At 40.5% G+C, this 23,409-nt stretch overlaps 1 protein-coding gene across 3 annotated transcripts in view; it reads left to right on the forward strand.

Moving 5' to 3' along the window:
• PAK2 (p21 (RAC1) activated kinase 2) overlaps positions 1-23,409 on the forward strand; it is a 44,930-nt gene that overhangs the window by 10,503 nt on the left and 11,018 nt on the right. For all 3 annotated transcript variants that reach the window (XM_039360111.1, XM_039360114.1, XM_039360112.1), the window contains exons 2-11: positions 2,427-2,634; positions 11,702-11,802; positions 12,056-12,206; positions 13,442-13,473; positions 14,740-14,841; positions 16,172-16,298; positions 17,702-17,765; positions 18,341-18,389; positions 19,240-19,352; positions 21,859-21,976. In XM_039360111.1, the coding sequence (XP_039216045.1) occupies positions 2,448-2,634; positions 11,702-11,802; positions 12,056-12,206; positions 13,442-13,473; positions 14,740-14,841; positions 16,172-16,298; positions 17,702-17,765; positions 18,341-18,389; positions 19,240-19,352; positions 21,859-21,976 (1,044 nt within the window). In that variant the 5' untranslated portion in view covers positions 2,427-2,447. The remainder of the gene's footprint in view (positions 1-2,426; positions 2,635-11,701; positions 11,803-12,055; positions 12,207-13,441; positions 13,474-14,739; positions 14,842-16,171; positions 16,299-17,701; positions 17,766-18,340; positions 18,390-19,239; positions 19,353-21,858; positions 21,977-23,409) is intronic.

Genomic DNA, 23,409 nt, shown 5'->3' on the forward strand with positions numbered 1-23,409 from the left:
TGTTGTGTTGAGCTGTTTATCTCTTTGAAGATAAACTACATTAAAACTGATAAGCCCAATGTTTGCTGAATGTATTTATAATCTGAAATGATATTGCTTATTTGGCTTTCAAAGGACCAATTCAAACGGTTTGGCTTTTCTTTATGAGGAATAAAAATGATTCCATTTTGTCATATGTTGATTTTTTGTTTCAAGTATGTTTTAATTTTATTTTTTTTTAATCTGTAAAATATACCTTATAAAAATCCCACTACAGATAATACCACTAGTATTCTAAGTTTGTGTTAGTATGTGGGCAGAGTTGGCCAGAGAAACCAAAAGAAGGAAAACAGCAGCAAGAGAATTTTTACAAATCAGGGTTCAAACAAATGGGGCAGAACAAGCAGGGTGGAGGGCATTCTCATCTTGAATTATTATCCTCAAAGCAAGCAAGCTCCCCTATCCCAAATTGATTTGTGTCTTCTTCCCTTACTCTGTGTTTACTATATGCAAATTTGAAGCTATAAATAGTTATTATTCTTTCTGTGAAATTTAAAATTTCTACTGGAGTCTGGAAACAAAAAGTTTACCTGGATTCATGGATTCTCCTCTGGAATGGTAATTTTAGTTGGAATTTCCCTGATGGAAATGGACTGGAAGTTGAAAGCTTTGTTATCCTTACAACAGAATTGTAACTGGTACAAAGAGACACAGTTACAGCTGACTGAGAGAATCGCTGTGCTTATTTTAAGATTTTCATAATGTTAATATATTGATAATGGCGCAATTTAATAATAGAGGGGAATTATGTAATTATGTATCCTTGGCATAATTTACAAGGCTGAATATAGTCTTAATCTGAAAGAGGCTGCCTTCCCCTGAAAAACACAGAGATATTTCTGAGTGTAGATTTCAGATATTGATTTGCCTATAATACTAACCATATAACAACATTTAACTTCATAAAAATTTAGTATCTCCACTTTCAGATCGGTATCACCATATTCAGTAAGAGGGGCAGGAAGAAAAAGGTTGACATATCTCCAGTTGATTGTGTGGGGCCAGAAATAACTTTAAGACAGGTCAATGCTTGACAATCATAAACTTCTAAATTGCTCCTGTCAATGCCCCTGCTGTCAATGAACAAGTAACCTGGGAGCTGCAAACATCATATTTGAAATCATTTTTAAATCCTTTCATTAGGGCAGGCATGTCAAACTTGCGACGTCACGTGATTTTTTCCTCATTGCTGGCAAAGGGGTGGGCGTGGTTTCGGCATGACACATCCCGTCCGCGGGCTGGCAGTTTGACATGCCTGCATTAGGGAGACTGCAAGCTAGTGAGTGGGGCAGATAATATATCATTACAAACTCTACCTTGTTCTGTTTATTAAATGTCATAATGTCATGCCCTCTAGCTGCACTGGCTAAAAGATTAAAGAAATTAAAGTCCAATAGTATTGCCGAATATAATTAGTTGTTTCTTGCCTAAATCCTGATAGTAATTAGTTAAATCAATATGAATTATTTAATATCTGTACGTATTAATTTCGGCCTGTTCAATTATCAGAAGGAAGCCTCAACCACTAAGTTTTTGAATATACCTATATTAGATCTGATCGCATAAATTTATCTGATTCCACCTTTACTCTTTTCATTTCAGAGTGTGCTTCTCCAGGCCACTCCATGCAAAGTGAAAGTTGTATCAAGTTGAAATTGCTGAACAATCACTTGAATTGTCAAACTTCTTAATTTTATGCTTTTCTTCTTAAAGAATTGTTACCACTCGTATTTTTTTAAAAAGTCTCACCAGCCTTAGTAACATCTTTTCAGATTGAATCCTAAATGCCTTTTACTGTACGTACTTCAAATTCTGTATTAACTGACTTTGATCTTGTCCATTTGCAGGTTGATGAGGGATGAGATTGCTAAATGGACTTAGCCTAAAGTGGCAAATTGTTTTTTTTTTAATTGAAAGGCCTCCTTTTCAGATATGTTAAAAGCAAGGGTATAGGGGAGGCAAGAACTGTTAGTCTACTTGATTACTTTTCAGCAAGGTGGGCTTTTCAGTTGATATTTATATATATAGGACTTTCCTGGAATTGAGCTCTTTCTCCTGATGTAAATATTCTGCAGTATTTGTTTATTTATTTATTTGGAGAGTTTTTGTGATGCTTCAGTTATTAGTCATTGTATTTCTGATTTTGAAAACATCTAGCTATCTCTTTGGAATATTTCCGTTAATTGCTGCTTTGTGGAATTATCCATTTTCTATTGGCCAGTAAAAATTTATATTGCCAAGCTGAATTATCATCATGTTGTTGGGATATATAATTCAATAATAATAAATATCAAGTCTGTTCAGTAATTTTTTTTAATAAGGGATAAGAATAAACATTCTAATGCACTGAGAAATCTGGTGACAAAGTTTTTGCCATTTAATTTCAGAGTATTGTTTAGCCATTAATTATGTCTGACAACGGAGAGCTCGAAGACAAGCCACCAGCTCCACCTGTTCGGATGAGCAGTACTATCTTCAGTTCAGGAGGAAAAGATCCTTTATCTGCTAATCATAGTTTGAAACCTCTGCCTTCAGTACCAGAAGAGAGAAAGCCTAGAAACAAAATCATCTCCATTTTCTCTGGCACTGAAAAAGGTAAAATGTTGCAATTGTTTGATTGTATAATATTCTATTTGAGTTTCATTACATCACTGTGCTTCTGGGAGGTACAAATACAACAAATAAACTATTGTAGTGTATTCTGGATCTTTTTAAATTACTTACGATACATACATTCATGGAGATGAATGTATGCATTCATAATATACCATTTAAGTTTTTAACAGGAAAACAGTCATTTTATGAAGTTTAAAATAGATTTGTATCAGCATGGCAAATAAACAGAGTTTATTTACTTTTGCTTTGCTAGTTAATATGAGGTACATTGGCTCAGTGGCTTAACGATGATGGAAATAGTCTGTAATGCAGCAATTTGAGTCCTAGCACTGTGTGACAGAGTGAACTTCCATTACTTGTCTCAGCTTCTGCCAACCTAGCAGTTCAAAAACAGGTTACATGCAAGTAAATAAATAGGTACCACTTCAGTAGGAAAAAAACAGTGCTTTGAGTGGCAGTTAGAATAAAACTGATGCCGGATCTGCCCAAATGGGAAATGATACTGATGGTGAGAAAAGCCCTGGATGACGCTGCAGAATGTTGTCAAGTCTTATGAGTATGGAGCTAGCCTGCCCCCTGTGCTGCAGTCTAGATAGCATGCAAGTGTGAACTAAAGGGACTAGCAATCAGCAGCAGCCAAACAACTACTTTGTAATAGTGCTATAGTTTCCTGGCTAATGTAACAACCACATATGCTAAATAAATAATGCTAACTAATGCCCCATCAAAATGAAGGGAAGAATTCCCTTTCCAAATATTAAAAAGTAAATAAGGAGAAGTTGCCATTACTGGTATTCTGTGAGTTATGATTGTAGTGACACCTGACCATCACAGTTGCATGTTGTGATAATCATTAAACGAGGTACCCACCTCTGTTCTCCCCGATGTGGTTGTTAAGCTGAGCAGGGGGTCCCTTGTGTAGGGGAGGTCCTGGATGCCTAGTACAGGCCTGGGGCTCCTGTGAATGTCTGGGTGGGAAGCAAGTCCAAGCCTGCAAGCTGCAGTAGATTTGGGTGCATTGAAGCCGACCTTAGGCTCCTCTGAATAGCAAAGTGGGAAGCAGGCCCAAGGTCTGCTATGTGAACCTGGCAGGGCAGGATTGGTGGGGGAAATAGGTTCGGGGGCTGCTGCAGGGGCACTGCAGCAGCCACAAGTTTAAAATCAGGTCAAAAGTAGCTTTGGGGGGGGGGTCTTTCATAACTTTGAATGGTCACTAAATAACTAAGTCGAAGACTACCTGTAATATTGTATTAATGAAATGGTTGATGTCTGATAGGAAAATTGGCTATACTCCAAAAATAAAACTTATTTCTGTTATACAGAAGTGAGCAATCCTGTGTATCTGTTTCTAGCAGCTTAACAATATTAATGTCCACATAGGTCCTGTTTCTGCTTTTTAGGTTTTCTTAGAGTGATAATGAACAAGGAATTTGTAGTTTAAAAGTACACAAATTGTCCCCAATTGTTTCCTGGTACATTCTGGAAGAGTGAGTGCATTTCAGATCCCTTTTATTAAACATCATGTTGCAGGACTGTGGAATCATGCCTTTTTTGTCACTGTCCCCAGCCTCTGGAACAGTTCAGCTTCTTCAGTTGTTCTTTATAGCCTAGTTTCTAGTCCCCTATCATTGTTCTTGACTACCTCTTAATCCTTCTTAAGGGTTAAGCCTAACTAGACTCAATACTTATAGAATATGATCAATGCAAAATAAAGTGGAACTATAATTCCATGATTTGGAAACTCTTTCTGTTAATGGAGTAAAATGTTTTATGTATTCATGCAGGAAATGTATATAACTGCTGATTTCAACTAGAAAGTCTAGATGCTGATAACAATCCACAAAAAATAAATATAATAAAACCTTTGTCAACAAAGCAACAGAAGTATGTAGAGAATGACGATAATAAATTGGCTAACTTGTTAAGAGTCATCAGTAGATCATTTGAAATAGATAGAAATTCTTCAAACTTCATATCAAATTTTTAAAAAGCCTCATGTTCTCTGAAGGTTATATAATGTTTTGCAAACAGGAATCCTTGAAGATCTCATATAATTTACTTCATTTGCCAATAAGGATTCCCTAATCATGTGGCTGGAAGGGGTTGAAGTTGCCTTGGTAAGACGCTTTGTTGATATAGATTGAGTTCTTAATGTACATGATTGTTCTGTGAGTATGCTATTGTACATACTCCCATATTCCCTAGTCTGAGTTTTAACTGTCTCTCAGCAATAACTATTTGGAATATTGGCGGTTATGTTATTGATAATATCTGTCCAAAAGCAATAAGGGCCAGAAGACTATTCACACGGCATATTGTTTTCCGTTCTGTTTTCTTCCATGTCACTACCCTGGTCATCAAGAGTTTATGGCGTTATACCTCTCAAAAAAAGCCAGTAATTCTTGACCATTTTTGAGATTTAACAGACACTTCAACATCTTTAATTATTGAGCATAACCACTTCTGTTTGTAGCCAGTGAGCATCATTGTTTTAATAACTGAGCTGAAATTTAATTTGATGACTGGTTCAAAGCTTCCTGAATATTAGGACAGAGGAGCAGTTCTAGATTTAGCAATTTCTATATATAATGTTTTGAGTGTTACAGGCAGGTTTATTAAAACTTCAAAAGGGGCGTTGGTCTTACCTGAACGCCTTTTCTCAGTACGAAGATGGAGAATCCACCAATGGGTTTTCTCTGCCTGCTCTTGAGACCAAGTAGCCAAATTGACACGCCCCCTCTTGGGACCCATTCTTAACGAGGGTGAAGTGGCTGAAGGTTGGCGAGGTATTGGTTCTCAGTTCCCTAAAAAACGGCCTAATTGACCCTAGGGTGGGTATGGATTCTCCATCTCCGTACTGAGAAAAGGCGTTCAGGTAAGACCAACGCCCCTTCTCCAGTACAGGAGATGGATAATCCACCAATGGGACATACCAAAGCCTCACTGTCCCGATGGGTGGGATACAGATAAGGCCGGAAGAGTGTCCTTGGAGATCACTTACTGGAGGACTCTCCTACCAAAGGAGGCGTCCGCCGAAGCAAATCAATTGATTTTGTAGTGGCGCACGAACGGGGAAGGCGAGGACCATGTCGCGGCCCTACAAATTTCCTCTATTGACGCCTGAGTAGCCCATGCCGCCAAGGTTGCAGCACTTCGGGTGGAATGGGCAGTGAGATGACTTGGAGGTGGCAGAGACGAGGCTTGGTATGCCTCAGCGATACACGTCCGGATCCATCTTCCAATGGTACCGGCGGAAACTTTCCGTCCCAGAGTGCCCGGTCGGAAGGACACAAAGAGGGCCTCTGATTTGTGGAAAGGTTCCGTACGTTGTATGTAATGTCGCAATGCCCTGCGGACGTCCAATGTATGCCACTGCTGCTCCTGGTCATGTGTTGGGTTTGGGCAAAAGTTTGGGAGAACAATCTCTTGTGCCCTGTGAAAAAAGGAGTTCACCTTTGGGATGAAAGAGGGATCTAGCCTAAGAACCACCCTATCACTGTGGAAGGTGCATAGGTCATTCCTGACCGACAGTGCGGCCAGCTCAGAAATTCGACTAGCCAATGTGATGGCGATCAGGAACGCCACCTTTAGGGTCAGGTTTCGTAAGGAGACGGTCGCCAGTGGTTCAAAGGGCGGTCCTACGAGAGCGCGAAGTATTTTCGGTAATTCCCAAGATGGGTATCTGTGTACCACTGGGGGTCTGGTGTTACACGCACCCTTGATGAAGGTGTGAACCTTGGGATGGTGAGCTAAGGGGACTGAATCCGCACACGTTAGAAAAGTGGACAAGGCCGCCACCTGCCTCCGAATAGTCGCTGGGGTGAGGCCTCTGTCTAGTCTGTCCAGAAGGTAATCAACTATTTGAGGGATGGTTAATTTGGAGATGTCAATCTGTCACCCCCTACACCAAAGGCAAAAATTTTTCCAAGTGGAATCATAGATGTGGTTGGTTGCTGGGCGGCGTGCAGCCTGAATCATGGTGATGGCGCGAGGGGAGAATAACTCCTGTGCCATTATGTGGCGTTCAAGTGCCAGACGGTCAGTTGTAACCACTGAGGGTCCGGATGGCAGATGCTTCCCTAGTGTAGGGACACTTGGTGAGGTGGAACTTTCCACGGGGGTGATTGAGACAGGTTCATCAGGTCTGCGAACCATGGTCTCTGTGGCCAGTATGGTGCCATGGAAATCACCTCCGCCCGCTCATGTATCAGTTTGCGGATGGCCGACGGTATGAGGGAAAGTGGGGGAAAGGCATAAAGTAGGCCTTGTGGCCACCGAACTCTTAATGCATCTGTCTCCTCCGCCCCTGGATTGGAGTAGTGGGAGTAGAATCTGGGGAGCTGAGCATTGTCCGACGATGCAAACAGGTCAAGGATTGGCTGACCGAACCTGCGGGAGATGTTTATGAACAGGTCCGGGTGTAGCCCCCACTCCAAAGGGTCCACTGTGGCACGACTCAGGAAGTCCGCTTGTTGGTTGTTGACCCCCGATATGTGTTCCGCCCTTAGCGACTCCAGGCTGGACTCTACCCAGGCGAACAGGAGCCATGCCTCTGTCATGAGGGCCTTGGACCTGGTGCCCCCCTAACGGTTGATGTGTGTCTTTGCTGCCACGTCTGTAAGGAGTAGGACATGGCGGCCCTTGATTCTGTGTCTGAAGTGTTGCAGGGCTAGATGGATTGCCCTGAGTTCTAGCCAGTTGATGTTGTTCCTCTGATCCGCGGCGGACCAACGTCCCTGCGTGAAATGGGGCAGAAGGTGAGCTCCCCAACCGTACTGGCTGGCATCTGTCGTGATGGTAACCCTGTCTGGTTCCTTGAAGGGTGACCCCTTGGTCACCTCCCGAGAGCACCACCAACGGAGCGCCCTGCGAATATGCGTCGGAACCCTGACTAGGCGGTTGGATGTGCTGGTATTCTGTCGTTGGAAAGGAAGGAGGAACCACTGTAAGTCCCGCAGATGAAGCCTGGCCTAGGGAACTATGGCTATGCAGGATACCATTTTGCCTAGCAACTGGGATAGTGTGACCAGAGGAACTTTGTGTTGTTTGTGTACCTGGCGAGCCAGTTCCCTGATGCTGACCGCTCGCTCCTGGGAGAGGTAGACCATGCAGTTGGATGTGTCTATGATGGCTCCCAGATGCAGTAGTCTGGGTGAGGGGACTGTCTGGCTCTTCTGGAAGTTTACTGAGAACCCATGCTGCTGAAGGACACGAATGGCGGTTTTTACCTCCACCTGAGCCGCCTGGCGGAATGTTGCTTGGATCAAGATGTCGTCCAGATAGCATTGGAGCGTATTGGGAATTTTCTGAGTTTGGCGGCTACTATCGCCAGTATTTTTGTAAACACCCTGGGTGCTGAGGAGAGACCGAAGGGGAGCGCCCTGTACTGAAAGTGTTTGCCTCCGTAGCAGAAGCGTAGGAACCTGCGGTGAGATGGATGGATGGAGATGTGAAGGTAGGCTTCCGTGAGATCTATTGATGCCAGGAAGTCGCTCTGCCTGATGCTTCCCAGAATGGATTATAGGGATTGCATCTTGAATTTTTTGTATGTTATGTAACGGTTGAGATTTTTGAGGTCTAGGATTGCCCTCCATCCTCCTGAGGTCTTGGGAACTATGAAGAGGATGGAGTAAAACCCCTTGCCCCTGTATTCTGGTTGGACCGGTTTTATGGCTTGAATCTCCAACAGGTGTTGGATGGCTTCCTGCATGAGTTTGCGTTTTATGGGATCCCTGGAAACTGAACAACTGTTGAATCGGTCTGGAGGTGTGACTAGAAACTCCAGGGACAACCCGGACTGAATGGTCTGAAGTACCCAGTTGTCCGTTGAGGTTTGTTCCCACTGATGGAAAAAGTGGGCCAGTCTTCCTCCAATGGGAAGATTGAGGAAGGAGTCATTTATTCTTCCAGTAGGGGCGGCCCGTTCCACGAAAGGGCCGCTTGGTCTGGTTCTGTTGCCTAGCCCTGAACCCTGATCTGTCAAAGGGACGGTCGTACGGTCTGTCCTGTCTGGGCGAATATGGTTTTGCGTTCTGATTGAGAGATGCGGTTGTCGTTTGGCAAAAGGGCTGCCTTCGAAAATAAGATGCGGAGCGCCTGTCAGATTTTTTGTTTAGGTGAGCCATGACCTTACGTTCGTCCTTATTCTCGACGAGGTAAGGGGCCAGGGCCTCCCCAAACAAGTTGCTGCCTAAATAGGGGGCGGTCCTAGGCACCACTTAGCCTTGGTGTCAGCCTGCCATTGTTTTAGCCATAGCATCCTTCTGGCAATTGTATTGGATGCTATGGATCTAGAGGAGAAGATGGCTGATTGAAATGTTGTATCCACAGCATATTCCGTGGCTGCCACCATCTTGGCCAGGTCCTGGTGAGTCCGCAGGTCCTCGGCCGGGACCCTGGCCTGTAGTTGTTGTAGCCACATAAGAGTAGTCCGAACGAAGAAAGAGGCCGAAGTGGCTGTCTTGGTGGCCCATGCCACTGACTGATGAGTTTTACGGAAGGTTTGTTCCCACCTTTTGTCATCAGCTTTGAGAACCTCCATGAGGTCCCCTGCAACGGCTGTCTGGGAAACCAAGAGGGTCCAGGCTTCGTCCACCTTGGGTATCTCTAGTGCCTCCTTGAGATCTGAGGATGTATTGTACATCCTCTTGTCCGTGCCACTCACCGATGGGAGGGAGGCAGGTGAAGTCCATTGTTTCTTGATCTCTTGCAGAAACATTTCAGGACAAGGTACGTGGTGTTCCATCGTCACCTTTGCGAAAAATATCGGCCTTGACGTGGTGCCTGTTGTCACCTGCGGTTGAGGGAACTGTTCAGCCCCTATGTTTGCAGTGGATGTGGCCTTGCGAAGGATTGTGAGGAATAGGTTGGGATTAAATCACCCCCCGAGGAGGGCGGTTCGGGGGGGAGTTCCTCATCCTCCGACAAGGTAATTTCCAGTGGCTCCTCCTCTTGCGGAGAGGAATAACTGCTCATGGAGCAATGGACTGGAGATGTGGGCTCCTGTAAAACCTGTATCTCTGTGGGGAGTTCAAGGGACGATGTGGCCGCTCCCTGGTCATGTTGGACGCTGCGTTGTGATAGGGCGCGGTCCACAACTTTTGTTAATAAGGCCTCCAGACGTCTGTCTGCAAAAAATTCCCCTATGTCGTGACCTCGGAGTGTAGTGGCCGGGGGTGATGTGGATTCCGTGGTCGCACCTGTGACAGCGGCTGTTTGTTGGACCGATGTGCGGGGTGGGCCAGGTGGTGTCGGTGTCCCCGGAATGGACCATACGCCCTGAGATGATGTTGATGGACCCAATGGTAATTTCATCTCGGTGGCCGCCATTTGGTCTAAATCCAATTGGGCCTGCCTCTGTGCCCTGGAGAACTCCTTCTCCAGGGCCTGGTGCCTACGGCTGGCTTGCTTTTCTGCCAACTTGGAGGGCTTCTTAAGCGTATGCTTGGTCTTGGTTTTGCACTTGCCTGCCACCTTCTGACCCGAAGGCGTGATACAGCCGTAATTGGGAGGTGGAGAGGTCGTGCCTGTGGGTTGAGGCAATGGGGATCCCTCCGTCCCGTTAGAGCAATCCCAGAACGAGCGCTGAGAAAAAGAGCTCCGGCAGGCAAGTAGTTGGCGGAAGCGAGATTGGAGCAAATACCGAGACTGCCCCCCTCGTCACCCGACCAATAAAAGAAATTTCTCTCTGGGCTACGGTCACGGTAGTTGAGGCAGATACCGAAGGCATGTTTGGAACCACTCTCTGGGCTCCTCCCGGAGGCCTTAGATGACCAGGCAATGTGCACCAGTAAGAAGAAAATTTTTCAATTCAATTTTTTTTTGAGGCTACCTCAATGAGGCCTGAATGGTAAACAAATTTAATCAAATGGTGACTACCAAGCAGAATGTGAAATCTCTGATGGGCCTTGCTGTGGCCTCTCTGAGCCCACATGGCCTTCTATGCTGATTCTTCCAGCAATAGGCCTCATTGGATCCAGAGACCTTGCCAGGCAAAACTGGGGCTCTTGGTCCTGGAGGCCTCACGTGCAGGCCTCGCTAGGCCTAGTAGGCCTCGACAGGCCTCGCTAGGCCTAGTAGACAGGCAAAACGGGCCTCGTTGGTCCTGAAGGCCACCCGCGGTCCCGCTGAGTGGCTGCCCGTTCGTCCGTTTGGGGAGGACTGCCCCCCTGATTCTCAAAAACGGCCTGGAAAGGACTTTACCGGTAGCCGGCAGGGACCTAGGGCCTGACTCACGCTGCCCCGGAGCTCCACGTTGCCTAAAATGGCGGCCGCAGCCCGTTTTCCCTTCGGAAACGGGCTCTGCGGCGATCTGAAGCTCAGGGCAAGGCGCGCAAGTCAGCTGGTTGTGATTCTTCGCTCAGTTAGATTTTGAGAAAAAACCGAGCGTTGTTGTAAAAGAGGAGCTCTATTTGTCTTCCGATGCTCCCAATTTGTTTAACAAAGGGCTTTGTTGCCTAAAAAAGCAACAAAGATGGCGCCCGCGGTTGCCCTGGGCTGCCCAAGCAAGCTCCGACAATCTGGATTCAAATTTGAGCCCGGGTCTGGAGCTTGCTATTTTCCCCCAAAATAGGGGAAAAGGCTGGGAAGGTTGGGGAGGAAGGCACAGCAAGCAGTCTCTGCTGAAGCCTTCTTCCCCCCCCCCCGCCCAGAGCCCTGGGGGTAAAACTTAGGTTGGAAGGGATTCCCCCCACACACACACACCCACCTCTCTATTAAATTGAGATCAGAGCTGATCTCAGTGATTGTGGGCAATTTGTTAAAGTTAATTTAAAGGTATCCAATTCTGGAGGGGAAATTCCACCAATGGATTAAATAGTCTAACCTGAAATCTCTGAGAGCCAAGCCAACACGAGTCTTTTCAGAGCGGAGACCAAGTTAAGAATGGGTCCCAAGAGGGGGCGTGTCAATTTGGCTACTTGGTCTCAAGAGCAGGCAGACAGAGAAAACCCATTGGTGGATTATCCATCTCCTGTACTGGAGAATAGTTGAACTTCAGAAAGGAAGATTCCATTCTGAAACTAAATATGCTGTCTTTTCCTTATAGGGAGTAGGAAAAAGGAAAAAGAGAGACCTGAAATCTCTCCCCCATCAGATTTCGAACATACTATTCATGTTGGCTTTGATGCAGTTACTGGGGAATTCACTGTAAGTATATTAAACTTGTCTCTATGCAGTGTGCACTGCGATATTGCCAGTGTGAAATTAATACTTAATTTTTTTTACTTTCTTCATATATTTCAGAACTAAAATGTTTCAGTAAATATTTCTTCCCCTTCCCCAAAGTTTAGCCATGTACTTGGTACCTTTATGCAAGTAGAATATTCCAAGGAGATTGATCATTTAGAGGATATGATATAATAAATTTTAAAATACATTAATTTGTATTTTTTCTTACCAGGGAATGCCAGAGCAGTGGGCTAGGCTGCTACAGACGTCAAACATCACCAAATTAGAACAGAAAAAAAATCCCCAGGCTGTATTAGATGTTTTGAAATTCTATGATTCTAAAGACACAGCAAAACAGAAATATTTGAGTTTTTCTGCTACAGGTATGTCTTTGGGCAAACTCATGGGGCACCTTAAACTCATTGTTAAAGAACTGAGGTATAAATGGGCAAATCTATGTGTAATAGAACTTACTAGCATTTTGGAAATAATTAGGAAGTGAGTGTTTCAGAAAATAAACATGGCATATGTCTGCAATTTTTTAATTTAGCTGTATCTTTTGCCAGAACTGTGCAGCTGTTTTGGAGAGATGATTTTAGTAATTGGCATAAGAATTATTACCCATTTAAAGAATTGGAAGGGCATTTGAGAAAGAAGAGACCAATTGCTGATGTGAGTTTGTTTTTATTTAAAGTAGGGATCTCTGCCCATCTAAAGACTAAAGTCACTAGCTCCATGCATGATTTATGGATGATTTAACTCTATGATTAGATTTGTCATAGAATCTTAGAATTGTAAAGGACCTTAGACATTATCATGACCAGTTTCCTGATCAGTGTACATTCTACTAGCTGGTCCACTGATTATCCAGGCTTTGAATATCTCTAGCGAAGGAGAACTCACTACTTCATGCTGCAACTTAGACGGTCAGGAAATGTCTGAACTTTCTTTCTTGGAGTTTTAATTGATTAGTTCTGGTCTGATTCTAGGGCAATGGAGAATAATTTACTTCCTTTTTTGTGTGATTACTCCTCAGTTGTTTGAAGACTGCTATCATATCTCTGTTCAGCCCTTTATTCTGTAGGCTAAATATACTCAGATCGAACTTTCAGAAACAGCACACAGTTTGCAGATCAACTTTCTCCTTTCATTTAATGAAGGTAGGGCAGCCCAAAATGCACTTCATTAAATATAAACTTGATTTGAAGTATAACTAAGATTTATTTTTTAATTGTGCATAAAAATATGAAATACATTTAATTCCCTTGGAGAGTAAACGCAATAGTATCATGAAATGGAAATAGTATGAATTTGATGTTTGATTTCTTCAGGCAACAGTTTGCTGGATATTTTATTCTAATAACGCAGGAGAGAGAATATGAGTTTCATTCTTCATCTTTCAGATGGTTTGTTTCTTTAGAAAATAGTTGGACCAAGTAGGGCTTTTTTTTTTATTGCAAGCATCTTATACTGGAATATAACTAAAGGCTAGAACTTGTCTCCTTACTTCAATTAGTTCAGAGCTCTCTTTGGAACAAGGTGTGTATCATCTCATTACATGTTATGAGTGTTATTAATACTTTAATTTTTTGTTCATATTAAATAATTTTTTTTCTAGATAAGGATGGATTTCTTTCAGGAGCATTAGCAGTAAGTACATTTACATTATATTTCCTTTCATGTCATTGACATCCTGTTGTACACTAATTTTAATAGGCTTCAGATATTTTGTTTTTCAACATATTTAGGGAGAGAATTTCATTGATTCTAATTAGAAGTTAGGTTCATCAGTAGTGCTTTCAGGATCATGTGATGAGAAACTTGTTTTTATATGTTAAAGTTTCACAAATTAATTCAGCTAAGGCAAAAGAAAAGTGGGATCTCTTCTATATGCTAATTTTTCGTAGAAAGTATAAACAGTAATTTACCTGTTGTCTCATGCAAAAGTTCAGTGGAAAAGGAAGAGAGAAAACTTGGGAAAAGGAAAGGTTAGATGGTTTCTTGATAGGTGCAATATCAGTTAGGGGTTGCTTTTACCTTTGCAAAACCAAAATCCCAATATTATGACTTAAATCCATATGCCACTCATGTTTTGGAGTTCAGTTTCTGTGGCAGCTAATATATGTTTTTTACAAGTCCTTGTTGGATAAATTATGCACATTAATTTTTGATATATAGATTGCATAGTTTAAATAAGGTTTTAATGCAGCTGGCTTTATGGGAGGTAGGATGGTTGCTGTGATAGTGGAGGATGCGATCTGTGTGGATTGCATAGTTTGGATATATACTGTACATTTTGAGTTCAGTGTTCTGTCCACCCAGACGTGAAATGCAACAATAATACTGTGCCTGCCTGGTTATAAACATTTCATATGGGAATAATGCATGATATTTTGCACTCTAATATATAGGTATTACTGATTGATTTACAACTGTTCATTTATAAATTGCTCAGAGTTACAGCAGTACTGAAAAATGTGACTTATGACCAGTCATTATACTTAAACCATGACAGCATCCCCACAGTCATGTGATCAGAATTCAGGCACTTGACAAACCGTACATATTTATGACAGTTGCAGAGTCCTGAGACCAAGCAATCACCATTTGTGATCTTCCCAGCTGGCTCCTGAGAGTTAATAGGGGAAGTTGGATTTGCTTAATGAGCTCATGATTCATTTAACAACTGCTGTGATTTGCTTAACAACGGTGGCAAAAAGGTCGTAAATTTGGACATGACTCATTAACAGCCACTTTGCTTAGCAACTGAAATTGTGGTCATAAGTTGAGGACTACGTGCAGTGTTTTCAACTACATATACTTTTTATACTGAACCAATATTTAAATAGGCGTCATAAATAAATCTTCTATAGCTGAGTTCATTTATTTTCCACATTTTTTTTTAAATCTCTATAGCCCAATGCAAAAAGGTCAGAGCCTTCAACAGCAACGGAAGAGGAAGAGGAAGATGAAGTGGCTCCTCCAGTTATTGCTCCAAGACCAGATCATACAAAATCAGTGAGAAGTTTTATTTCATTTTCACTACTTAATGCATAGGAGTAGTTTTTCTACAATGTGAGGAAGTATAGTTCAAATCTCTCTTAAACCAAATGGCCTTGGTCACTCAGACCAATCCATTGCTTTTATTGTAATGTTTGTAATGTTATTGTTCACTGTGATAAAACTCTTTTAAGTACTTTCAGAGAAAGAGCCATAATTAGCATTGATTAATGAGGCCTACTTCTAAGCATGTAGTTGCATCTGTTTCTGTTTTAAAACCAGTATTTTATACTTCTGAAAAGTTCGTATCTCTCTTGTCTCTTAGCAACTTAATTTTCTTCTGGTTTGGTCAGCACTCCCCATCTGAATTAGGTAGAAAAGTGATTTGGTTTTACTTTGTTAGTATATTTGGCTGCTAAGGGTGAAGCATGACTTGAATAGTTCCCTCCATATTTACAGAGGATGATAGTTTATAGATCAAAATATGCAAAAGACAGGGAGTCCTCAACTTACAGCCTTTTCTTTAATGATGGTCCAAAGTTACAGCGGCCTTGGAAAAAGTTATTGCTGATCTGTCCTTGAAGTTATGACCATCGTTTCACACTTGTGGTAACAGGATTGTAATTCAGGCATTTGACAATTGGCTCACATTTACAGTGGTTGCAGGGTCTTGTAGTCATATGATTGTGATTTGTGACCTTACCAACCAGTTCCTGACAAGCAAAGTCAATTAGGGAAGCTGAATTTGCTTAACAACCATGAGATTCACTTAATGATAGCTGTAAAAATTATTGTAAAATCAGGTTCAGTCATGTGATGACTCATTGAATGGCCTCATTGCTGAGTGACCACAATTTCAGTCCCAGTTGTGATTGTAAGTCAAGGACTACCTGTAGTAATGTTATAGTTCACCAGATAATGCAGACCAATCCTTCTTTATTCTATAAAGATAAAGACATATTAGAATCAAGCTGAACTCAGAGTCACTGTGGAGATATCCATGCAGCTTTCTTGCCAACAGTGTAGAAGTGATTTGGTCTTGCTGACTTCTGCGGTGGTTGTCAACTTTGTAGTTTAGCGGTTGCCCTAGTTTTATCTTTCATATAGAATTATGGAGCACATTTAGAGACTAAAATCTATTTGCATGAATTACATGACACTTTATTGGGAAAAAATGAAGGTTCCATTTTTATAACCATTATACATCAAACTTTAATATTAATTGGCAAACTGAAGTAGTTACATAGTTACATACAGTGGTGGCTATTAATATATATGATAGTTGAACTTGAAAAGAAATTAGATGTTAAAATACTATGAGATTACAACCATGATCTTGTTTATTAAGGTTTATACACGATCAGTAATAGATCCCATCCCAGCACCATCTGGCGATTCAGGTGACAGTTCTAAATTAGCTGATAAACAGAAAAAGAAAAACAAGATGTCAGATGAAGAAATCACAGAAAGATTACGTAAGTAGCAATATGATAGTCATAAAAATAAGACATTGATTATTTCAAAACCATATATGTTGCATAGTCTTTAGGAGTCTGATTCCTACTATCTACATGAATACATCAATGTAATTTTCTGGGTAATGTTTTCAGCACTGCCTTCTTCTGGGATATTATTTTAGATACCCAGATGGTACTTAGTTTTTTTTTTTAGATCAAATGAGAGTTTGGGTGCTGCCAACTATTAAGTTAACCTTTCGTATATGTTTGGATTTGACTTTTTGTAGAAATACCAAGTGGATTTTCTTGTGTAGACACATTGAGGGAATGTTGTGAGAATTGGTGTTAGAATAATGAACTGAAGAATAGCTTTAAAATTCAGTATCTGAAGTCCTAACAAGGCCTCATTTGCAGATCATTTGGATGGAAATAAAGTTGCTTTAGCAAATAGTATTAAATATATTATGTTGTATCTGATGACTACTGAAAGGCCCTGAAGAAAGTGATCCTCCCCTGTTCAAAAATCAAACAGTGAAAACAATAAACTTCATTTGTGAGAATAGTGATTTCCTTAGCATATATGTTTCTTTGTTAGCTTCATTGTCAATTGTATTGTAGACAAAACCTGTTTTCTGAATGTTGCATATCCTCATAAAAAGTTCTATAGTTTTGTAAAACAACAAAGCCCAGACAATGCTTGAATTGGGGGCTGCACTGCACTCTATAAAACTTGCTAGACAATGTAAAGTAGGCAGTGCATATGTACATATGTCTTTGCTTTTGTATATCGAAATAATAGAGAAGAAAGAGCTTTTATCCTTAATCCATCTTTGATAATCTGGTTTCAGAACTTCATTGTTAGAAATGGCAAGTTGATAATCTTAATTAGAGTTTCTTGGTACTGGGGAATTTTATTTCCCTTCATTTCCCAGTGACTCCCCCTCCTCCCAAGATAATTTTACTCAGTGAAATTAACTTTGGAAAAAATTGATCTGTTTCCTGGGATTCAGTTGTTCAGTAAATGAGGTAAGCCTTGGTTTTCTAATGCTTTACAGAAAAATATGTGAGACTACAGATGATCTGTAGGTTGTCTGCATACATTATAGGGGGTGAATTCAATAACCACTGGATTGAAGAGAGGAGAATTAGTGCTAATAAAGGAAGCTGTCCTGCCTTTGAATTACCTTTGTGTTCTGGAAATAAAGAGCTGAATTGGTACAATTTAGAAATAATGCTTTATATGAAACAGGAATGTTGATAGAAATATCTCCTTCCTCTTTTCATTAAACATAGAAATGTTGAATCCAAACCAATACGAGAGGAAAATACTGACTTCTAATTTAATCACAAGTCAGTTGTGTTACTGTTTTGGATCTGATACTATTTTTTAGTTTACTTATACTGCTATAATTTCTTTTTAGGAACCATTGTGAGTATAGGCGATCCCAAGAAAAAATATACCAGATATGAAAAAATAGGACAGGGGTAAGTTATGCTGTGCATAATTAAATTAAATTTTGTTATCTTAGCATACATATCAGCATATAAATCAAACCAGATATCCAACAAAATATAAGCCATAATATTATTAATGTGCTGTACTATTTACAATTTATGTAATGTTTTCCATTATATGAATTGTAAATAGTACAGCACATTAATAATTGTTTTATGGCTTATATTTTGTTGGATATCTGGAAATTGTGAACAAGAATTCCAAGCAACTTGCCGTTTTTTTCCTGCTTAACTTCAGAATGAGCTTTTTCTTCCCTCCTGTGGAAGAGAATAGAGTGAGGTTATTCTAAGCCCAAATATGCAGAGTATAAATTTTGTCCAGGTGATTTTAATTATTTTTTTCTTTTGTAAAATGAAAGATTTAGGTTTTTTTATGTTATTTCATGTAACCATTGAACTGTAGATTAGTTTATGATTTAATCTCACCTCATTTGTCTTTAAAATACAGTGATATCCTCCAGGAAATACAAAGCTTTGCCTGCTCATGCACCTGCATGTTAAATACATGAAATGTTAACAACTAATTGCATATTTGGCTTTCTTAGGGCTTCTGGTACTGTTTTCATTGCAATAGATGTTGCGACAGGACAGGAGGTAAGAACAGATGCAAAGCTGATAATTCATTTGGATTTGCTGTGGAACGCATTGGTGAAAATTTATAAAATACAATGAAACTTAAGAATATACTAAAGATACTACTACTAAATTTCTGGCTTACCGTAAATGCCGGTGTATAAGGCGACTTCCGCAAGCATTAAAATCGGCGCCAAAGACGGGGGTCGTCTTATACGCCGAGTCGTCTTATACGCCGGAAATGCTGGTAGTTTCCGGCGTATAAGATGACGTTCTAGGAATGCGACTCAGCGACAAAGACAGGGGTCGTCTTATATGCCGGGTCGCCTTGTACGCCGGCATATACGTATTTAGAATAGATAAAGGAGACTCTCCAGTTCTGTTGCAGTAACAGTATTTAGAACTGAATTATGTTGCATAAAATTATTAATTCTTAATAATTATGAGAGGGATTTAAGTCATCACAGTTCATAGCTCATGAGAAAAATTTGGTAACTAGCTCTAGCTCCAGCTGGTGGATCTCAGGGTTCTATTAAAATTATTTTCTGTTCTGACATAATCATGTTGTAATTTAATTTGCTTATCTAGAATCCAGTCATGACTTCCAGATGAGAAGTTTATGCATCTATTAAGAACAAGGACATATCTCTTTCCGTTACTAATTATTTATTTTAGTTGTATTTATATGCCTATAAGGGATGTAACTTTCAGTTGGTTTGGTCTATCCTCAACGATGGAACCAAATGATTATTGGATTTAACTTGGTCTAGATTTTCCCCATTAATTTAACTTAAACTTGCAGAAACCACAGATTGTATACAAATTGCTTCTATTTGAATATCAGCTTCTGAGTTCTTTTTTTACTTTTCAGGTTGCTATAAAACAAATAAATCTACAGAAACAACCCAAAAAGGAGTTGATTATCAATGAAATTTTGGTAATGAAAGAGCTGAAGAACCCAAACATAGTCAATTTTCTAGACAGGTAATATGTAGTACAATATGTAGCTGTTGGGAAGTTAAGTTTAAGGCAGGATCAAAACTCAAAGATTTGGCCATGTCTTATTTTGTCTGTTCTTGCATTCTTGTAAGACCAATATGTTATGTTTCTTAAAGAAATTACAAGCATACATAAAAAAACAGTACATAACTTTGTAATTCCAAATAAGAAACATATTACCTGGATAGTTAGTACCATTTTGCAATTATTATACTTGTGTTTTAAAACAAGTCACTCTAGTAAAAGACAACAATGTTTGATAATACCATCAAAGATTTTCATTACTTTCTAGAAAAGGCTATTATTGCTACTATTAATACAGTATAATTATTGTGTCCTAGCTTTTAGGATTATAGCTCTTCTAAAGTTGGTTACAAAAAATGTAACCCATTGTAATAAACAATATAAAAATCTTCCTGGACTGTTGGTGGTAATGATTAGCGGACAGGAAAGAATTCAGCTGAGCAGAATTTTTTGGGTGATTCTTACTTGCCTTCATTTCTATCTTTTTTCTGTGATAACTTTTGGGTGTAAGAATTACTTAATAATACAATTGTGGGTGTATATGCAAGAGGATTAACAGTAGATATGTGACTGATAATCAGGCAACAGCTGAATGATCTGGGCAGTTAACTGCCTTGACAAAAGGTACTGTGAGGGTTGAAATTTCCAAGACAAAATTAAAGTATCTGAGACCAGACAAGATCATCTTCAAAAGGTGATGTAGTGCCTTCCACATTCATGGCTGGAAAACAAACATTAAGAAGTCTGTTATGATGTGAGAGAAAGACCCAAGATACTCACTTTGTGACTGACTGACTAATTATCTGATAAATAGATAATAGAGTGATATGTATGCTTCTTTATCTTACATTGGATGTCAGAAGCTAACAATAGAAGAGTCATTTTGGAAAGCAGATACAAAAATATCCATATGCTGCTAGACTGTCTCCATGTGACACAAGTACCATTGTATTTATTGCCCATATTTTATTATACTAAGGCTTTTATACAAATATTAAAATTCCCCCTTATCTGAAACCATCTTATATAAAAACTTTTCCTTAGAAATTAAAGGGATTTCTAGCTCCCTAGACATTGCCAAATTCTGTTATGATGTCAACATGATAAGATCCAAGATGACTAACTGCCATATTCTTTAAAATAGTGCAACTTAACTAATCTTTGAATAACACATGGACATTTCTGTCTTAAGAGTTTTAGTTCCAATTTTTTTAGTTTTAAACAAATGACACTCTTAGTTCTAGAGGTACAATTTATACTGGCAATAGTGGTAATAATATTCTGTTCTATCCTTTTAGCTTATATTTTGTATGTAACTTTCCCCTTTTGTTTTTAACCAGCTCATTGATTGTTTTCTTCTATACTGGTCTTTGATTGAAATTTATTTATTTACTTAACTTGTGTAATTTGTATCCTGCCTTTATTATTTTTCCAATAACTCCAGGCAGCAAATGTACCCAACAAACCTTCCTCCTCCTGTTTTCCCCACAAAAACAACCTGGTGAGATGAGTTGGGCTGACTGGCTCAAGGTCACCCAGCTGGCTTTCATGGCTAAGGCAGGACTTGAATTCAGAGTCTTCTGCTTTTCTAGTCCTTAACCATTAGACCAAACTGTGTGTCTCAAAATGAACTTTGAACTGTACAGTAGAACAGTCAAGGTCAAGACCTTGATAGATAACTTGCTTTTATTGTGGACACAAGAAGCCTTAATTAACAAAATAAGCTACTTGAATATGATAGGTAGATTCTAGCTGTAGACATTTTCAGGATCTTGCTCCTTTTGTCAGTGTTGCTCTGCAAGAGCTATCCTTCTCATATCTGCATATGTTGTCATGATGCACAAACAGAAAGGGTGGAACTTGTATTTTGAGGGTGTAATCATGTTTTTGTCATTCTGTTTACCACCTTCCCATTGTCAAGGATGCTGTTGATTCCAGTAATCCTGCCCATTCTGTGTATCAGACGCAGGGTTTATATCTTGCATCTTTTTCTCCATCTTTTGTATAATGGTCTTTTTGTTGCTTGTTTCCCAACCCAGGATAGATAAATGCCCTGTCTGGTCTAGTGCAGATTCAGCCCTGATAGTCATGGGAGGAGATGGGTAAAGGAATACTGCTACCTAGTTACAAAAAAAGCATCCCAATACTTAATCTCTAATATGTGTTGCTCCTAGCCTTGGCCCTTAATTTCCCAGTAATGGGGGGACCACCAGCAGTCTTTTCCCAGTTGCTTATGTTGGACAGGATCATTGTGGTTGAATGAGGCAGTCCTCAGGTCTCTTTATACCAAGCCACAAAGGGCTTTTATAGGTTAAAACTAGCATTTTTAACTGTATTCAGAAACCAATTGGTAGCTAATGCAGGGCTTGCATAATATATAACTCCAATACTAATGAATTTTTATTGAATATTTACCTAAGCTTCTTTTCTAAATCTAACTTCAAAGATGTTGATTTTCTATTTTCAGTTACCTGGTTGGAGACGAACTTTTTGTTGTAATGGAGTATCTAGCTGGCGGATCCCTTACAGATGTAGTTACAGAGACTTGTATGGATGAGGCTCAGATTGCTGCTGTCTGCAGAGAGGTGAGTGATTAAGGAAAGAGATAGATTTAATTACAACTTTGGGAAATATCAATTATGATATGATAGATATTGATTTCCTGAATGTAAATGCTGAGAAAACATATCCTGGATAAAAAAATAACTTCTGAATCTAGAAACTCTAGCTATAAACTCCATGTCAATGGGAGAAATAGTGTGGATTAGTCTCTTGGACACAAATTTGCACTGAAGTTGTTTATCCATGCTGCAGAGAGTTCTGAACTGCCTTTGCCTATGATACTGGTTGAATATATAGGAAATATTTGACTAAAAACATAAGAAAGAAAGACTTGATAAACATTCTTTCCATATTTTCATCTAATTTATTAATAAACATGTTGATGCTTAGAAAGCCAGGAACTGAACCATTTGGTAGCACTTTAGTAGCTCACCGACAACAAGATTTTTGAACTAGCTATGTATCTATTTAATTGTCTTATCATCTAGTCTATATATAACTAGCACATATTAACCAGAATGTCATGGGGTAAGTCAGTGGTGGCGAACCTATGGCACGCGTGCCAGAGGCGGCACTCGGAGCCCTCTCTGTGGGCATGCACGCCATGCTCCGGAGATGGCAACTGTCTTCTTCAACCAGCCACCTGCTAATTTGCCGAGGTCCCACGTGGCTGGATGCATCCCAGCACCCATGCGCTTGCTGGCCTTTGTGTGCGGGGGCCAATGGTGTCAGCAGCCCCCCCTGCCCTGCGACATGGCACCCCCACCCTGCTTCGCCTCTCCCTGCAGAACCAGCCTCCTACCCACCCGCCAGAGACCTCTAGATCTCCCCCAACCCTGACTGGCCCCCACAGTCGTCCCTCCCCAGGTGCAACATCAAGTTGGCCACGCCCACCCATCTGCCATGACCACTGTAGCCATGCCCACCTGGCGGCCACGCCCACCTGGCACCCAACAATATATAAGTGGGTTTTGGGTTGAAGTTTGGGCACTCGGTCTCTAAAAGGTCCGCCATCACTGGGGTAAGTTGTCGAATGGTTTGCTGAAAGGAAGATATATTATTTCTAAAGGTCTCCCAAAATTTAGTTAGAAAGTTACCTCGTTTAAAAAATGAGGGAAGATTAATCTGGCAAGATTATTGAGGACAGATTCTTATTCTTCTTCTTGTGCCATATCCGTTATCAGACGTTGGCGATCATGTTGGCGATCCTGTTTTTATCAGCAGCCGCACGAAAAAGTGCTGCTGAGTTTTGTCCAAACCAGTCCCTTAGATTTTGAAGCCATGATGTTCTTCTTCTGCCTGAACCTCGTTTGCCTTCAATCTTTCCCTGGAGGATTAAATGGAGTATGCCATATTTTTCTGGGTGTCGCATCACATGTCCAAAATATTCTAATTTTCGTTTTTTAATTGTTTTGATGATTTCCCTTGGCTTTCCCAGGAGGCTTATCACCTCCTC

This window comes from Crotalus tigris, unplaced genomic scaffold (genome assembly GCF_016545835.1).
Source record: "Crotalus tigris isolate CLP2741 ecotype Arizona unplaced genomic scaffold, ASM1654583v1 scf7180000019154.1569036, whole genome shotgun sequence".
Lineage (NCBI taxonomy): Eukaryota > Metazoa > Chordata > Lepidosauria > Squamata > Viperidae > Crotalus > Crotalus tigris.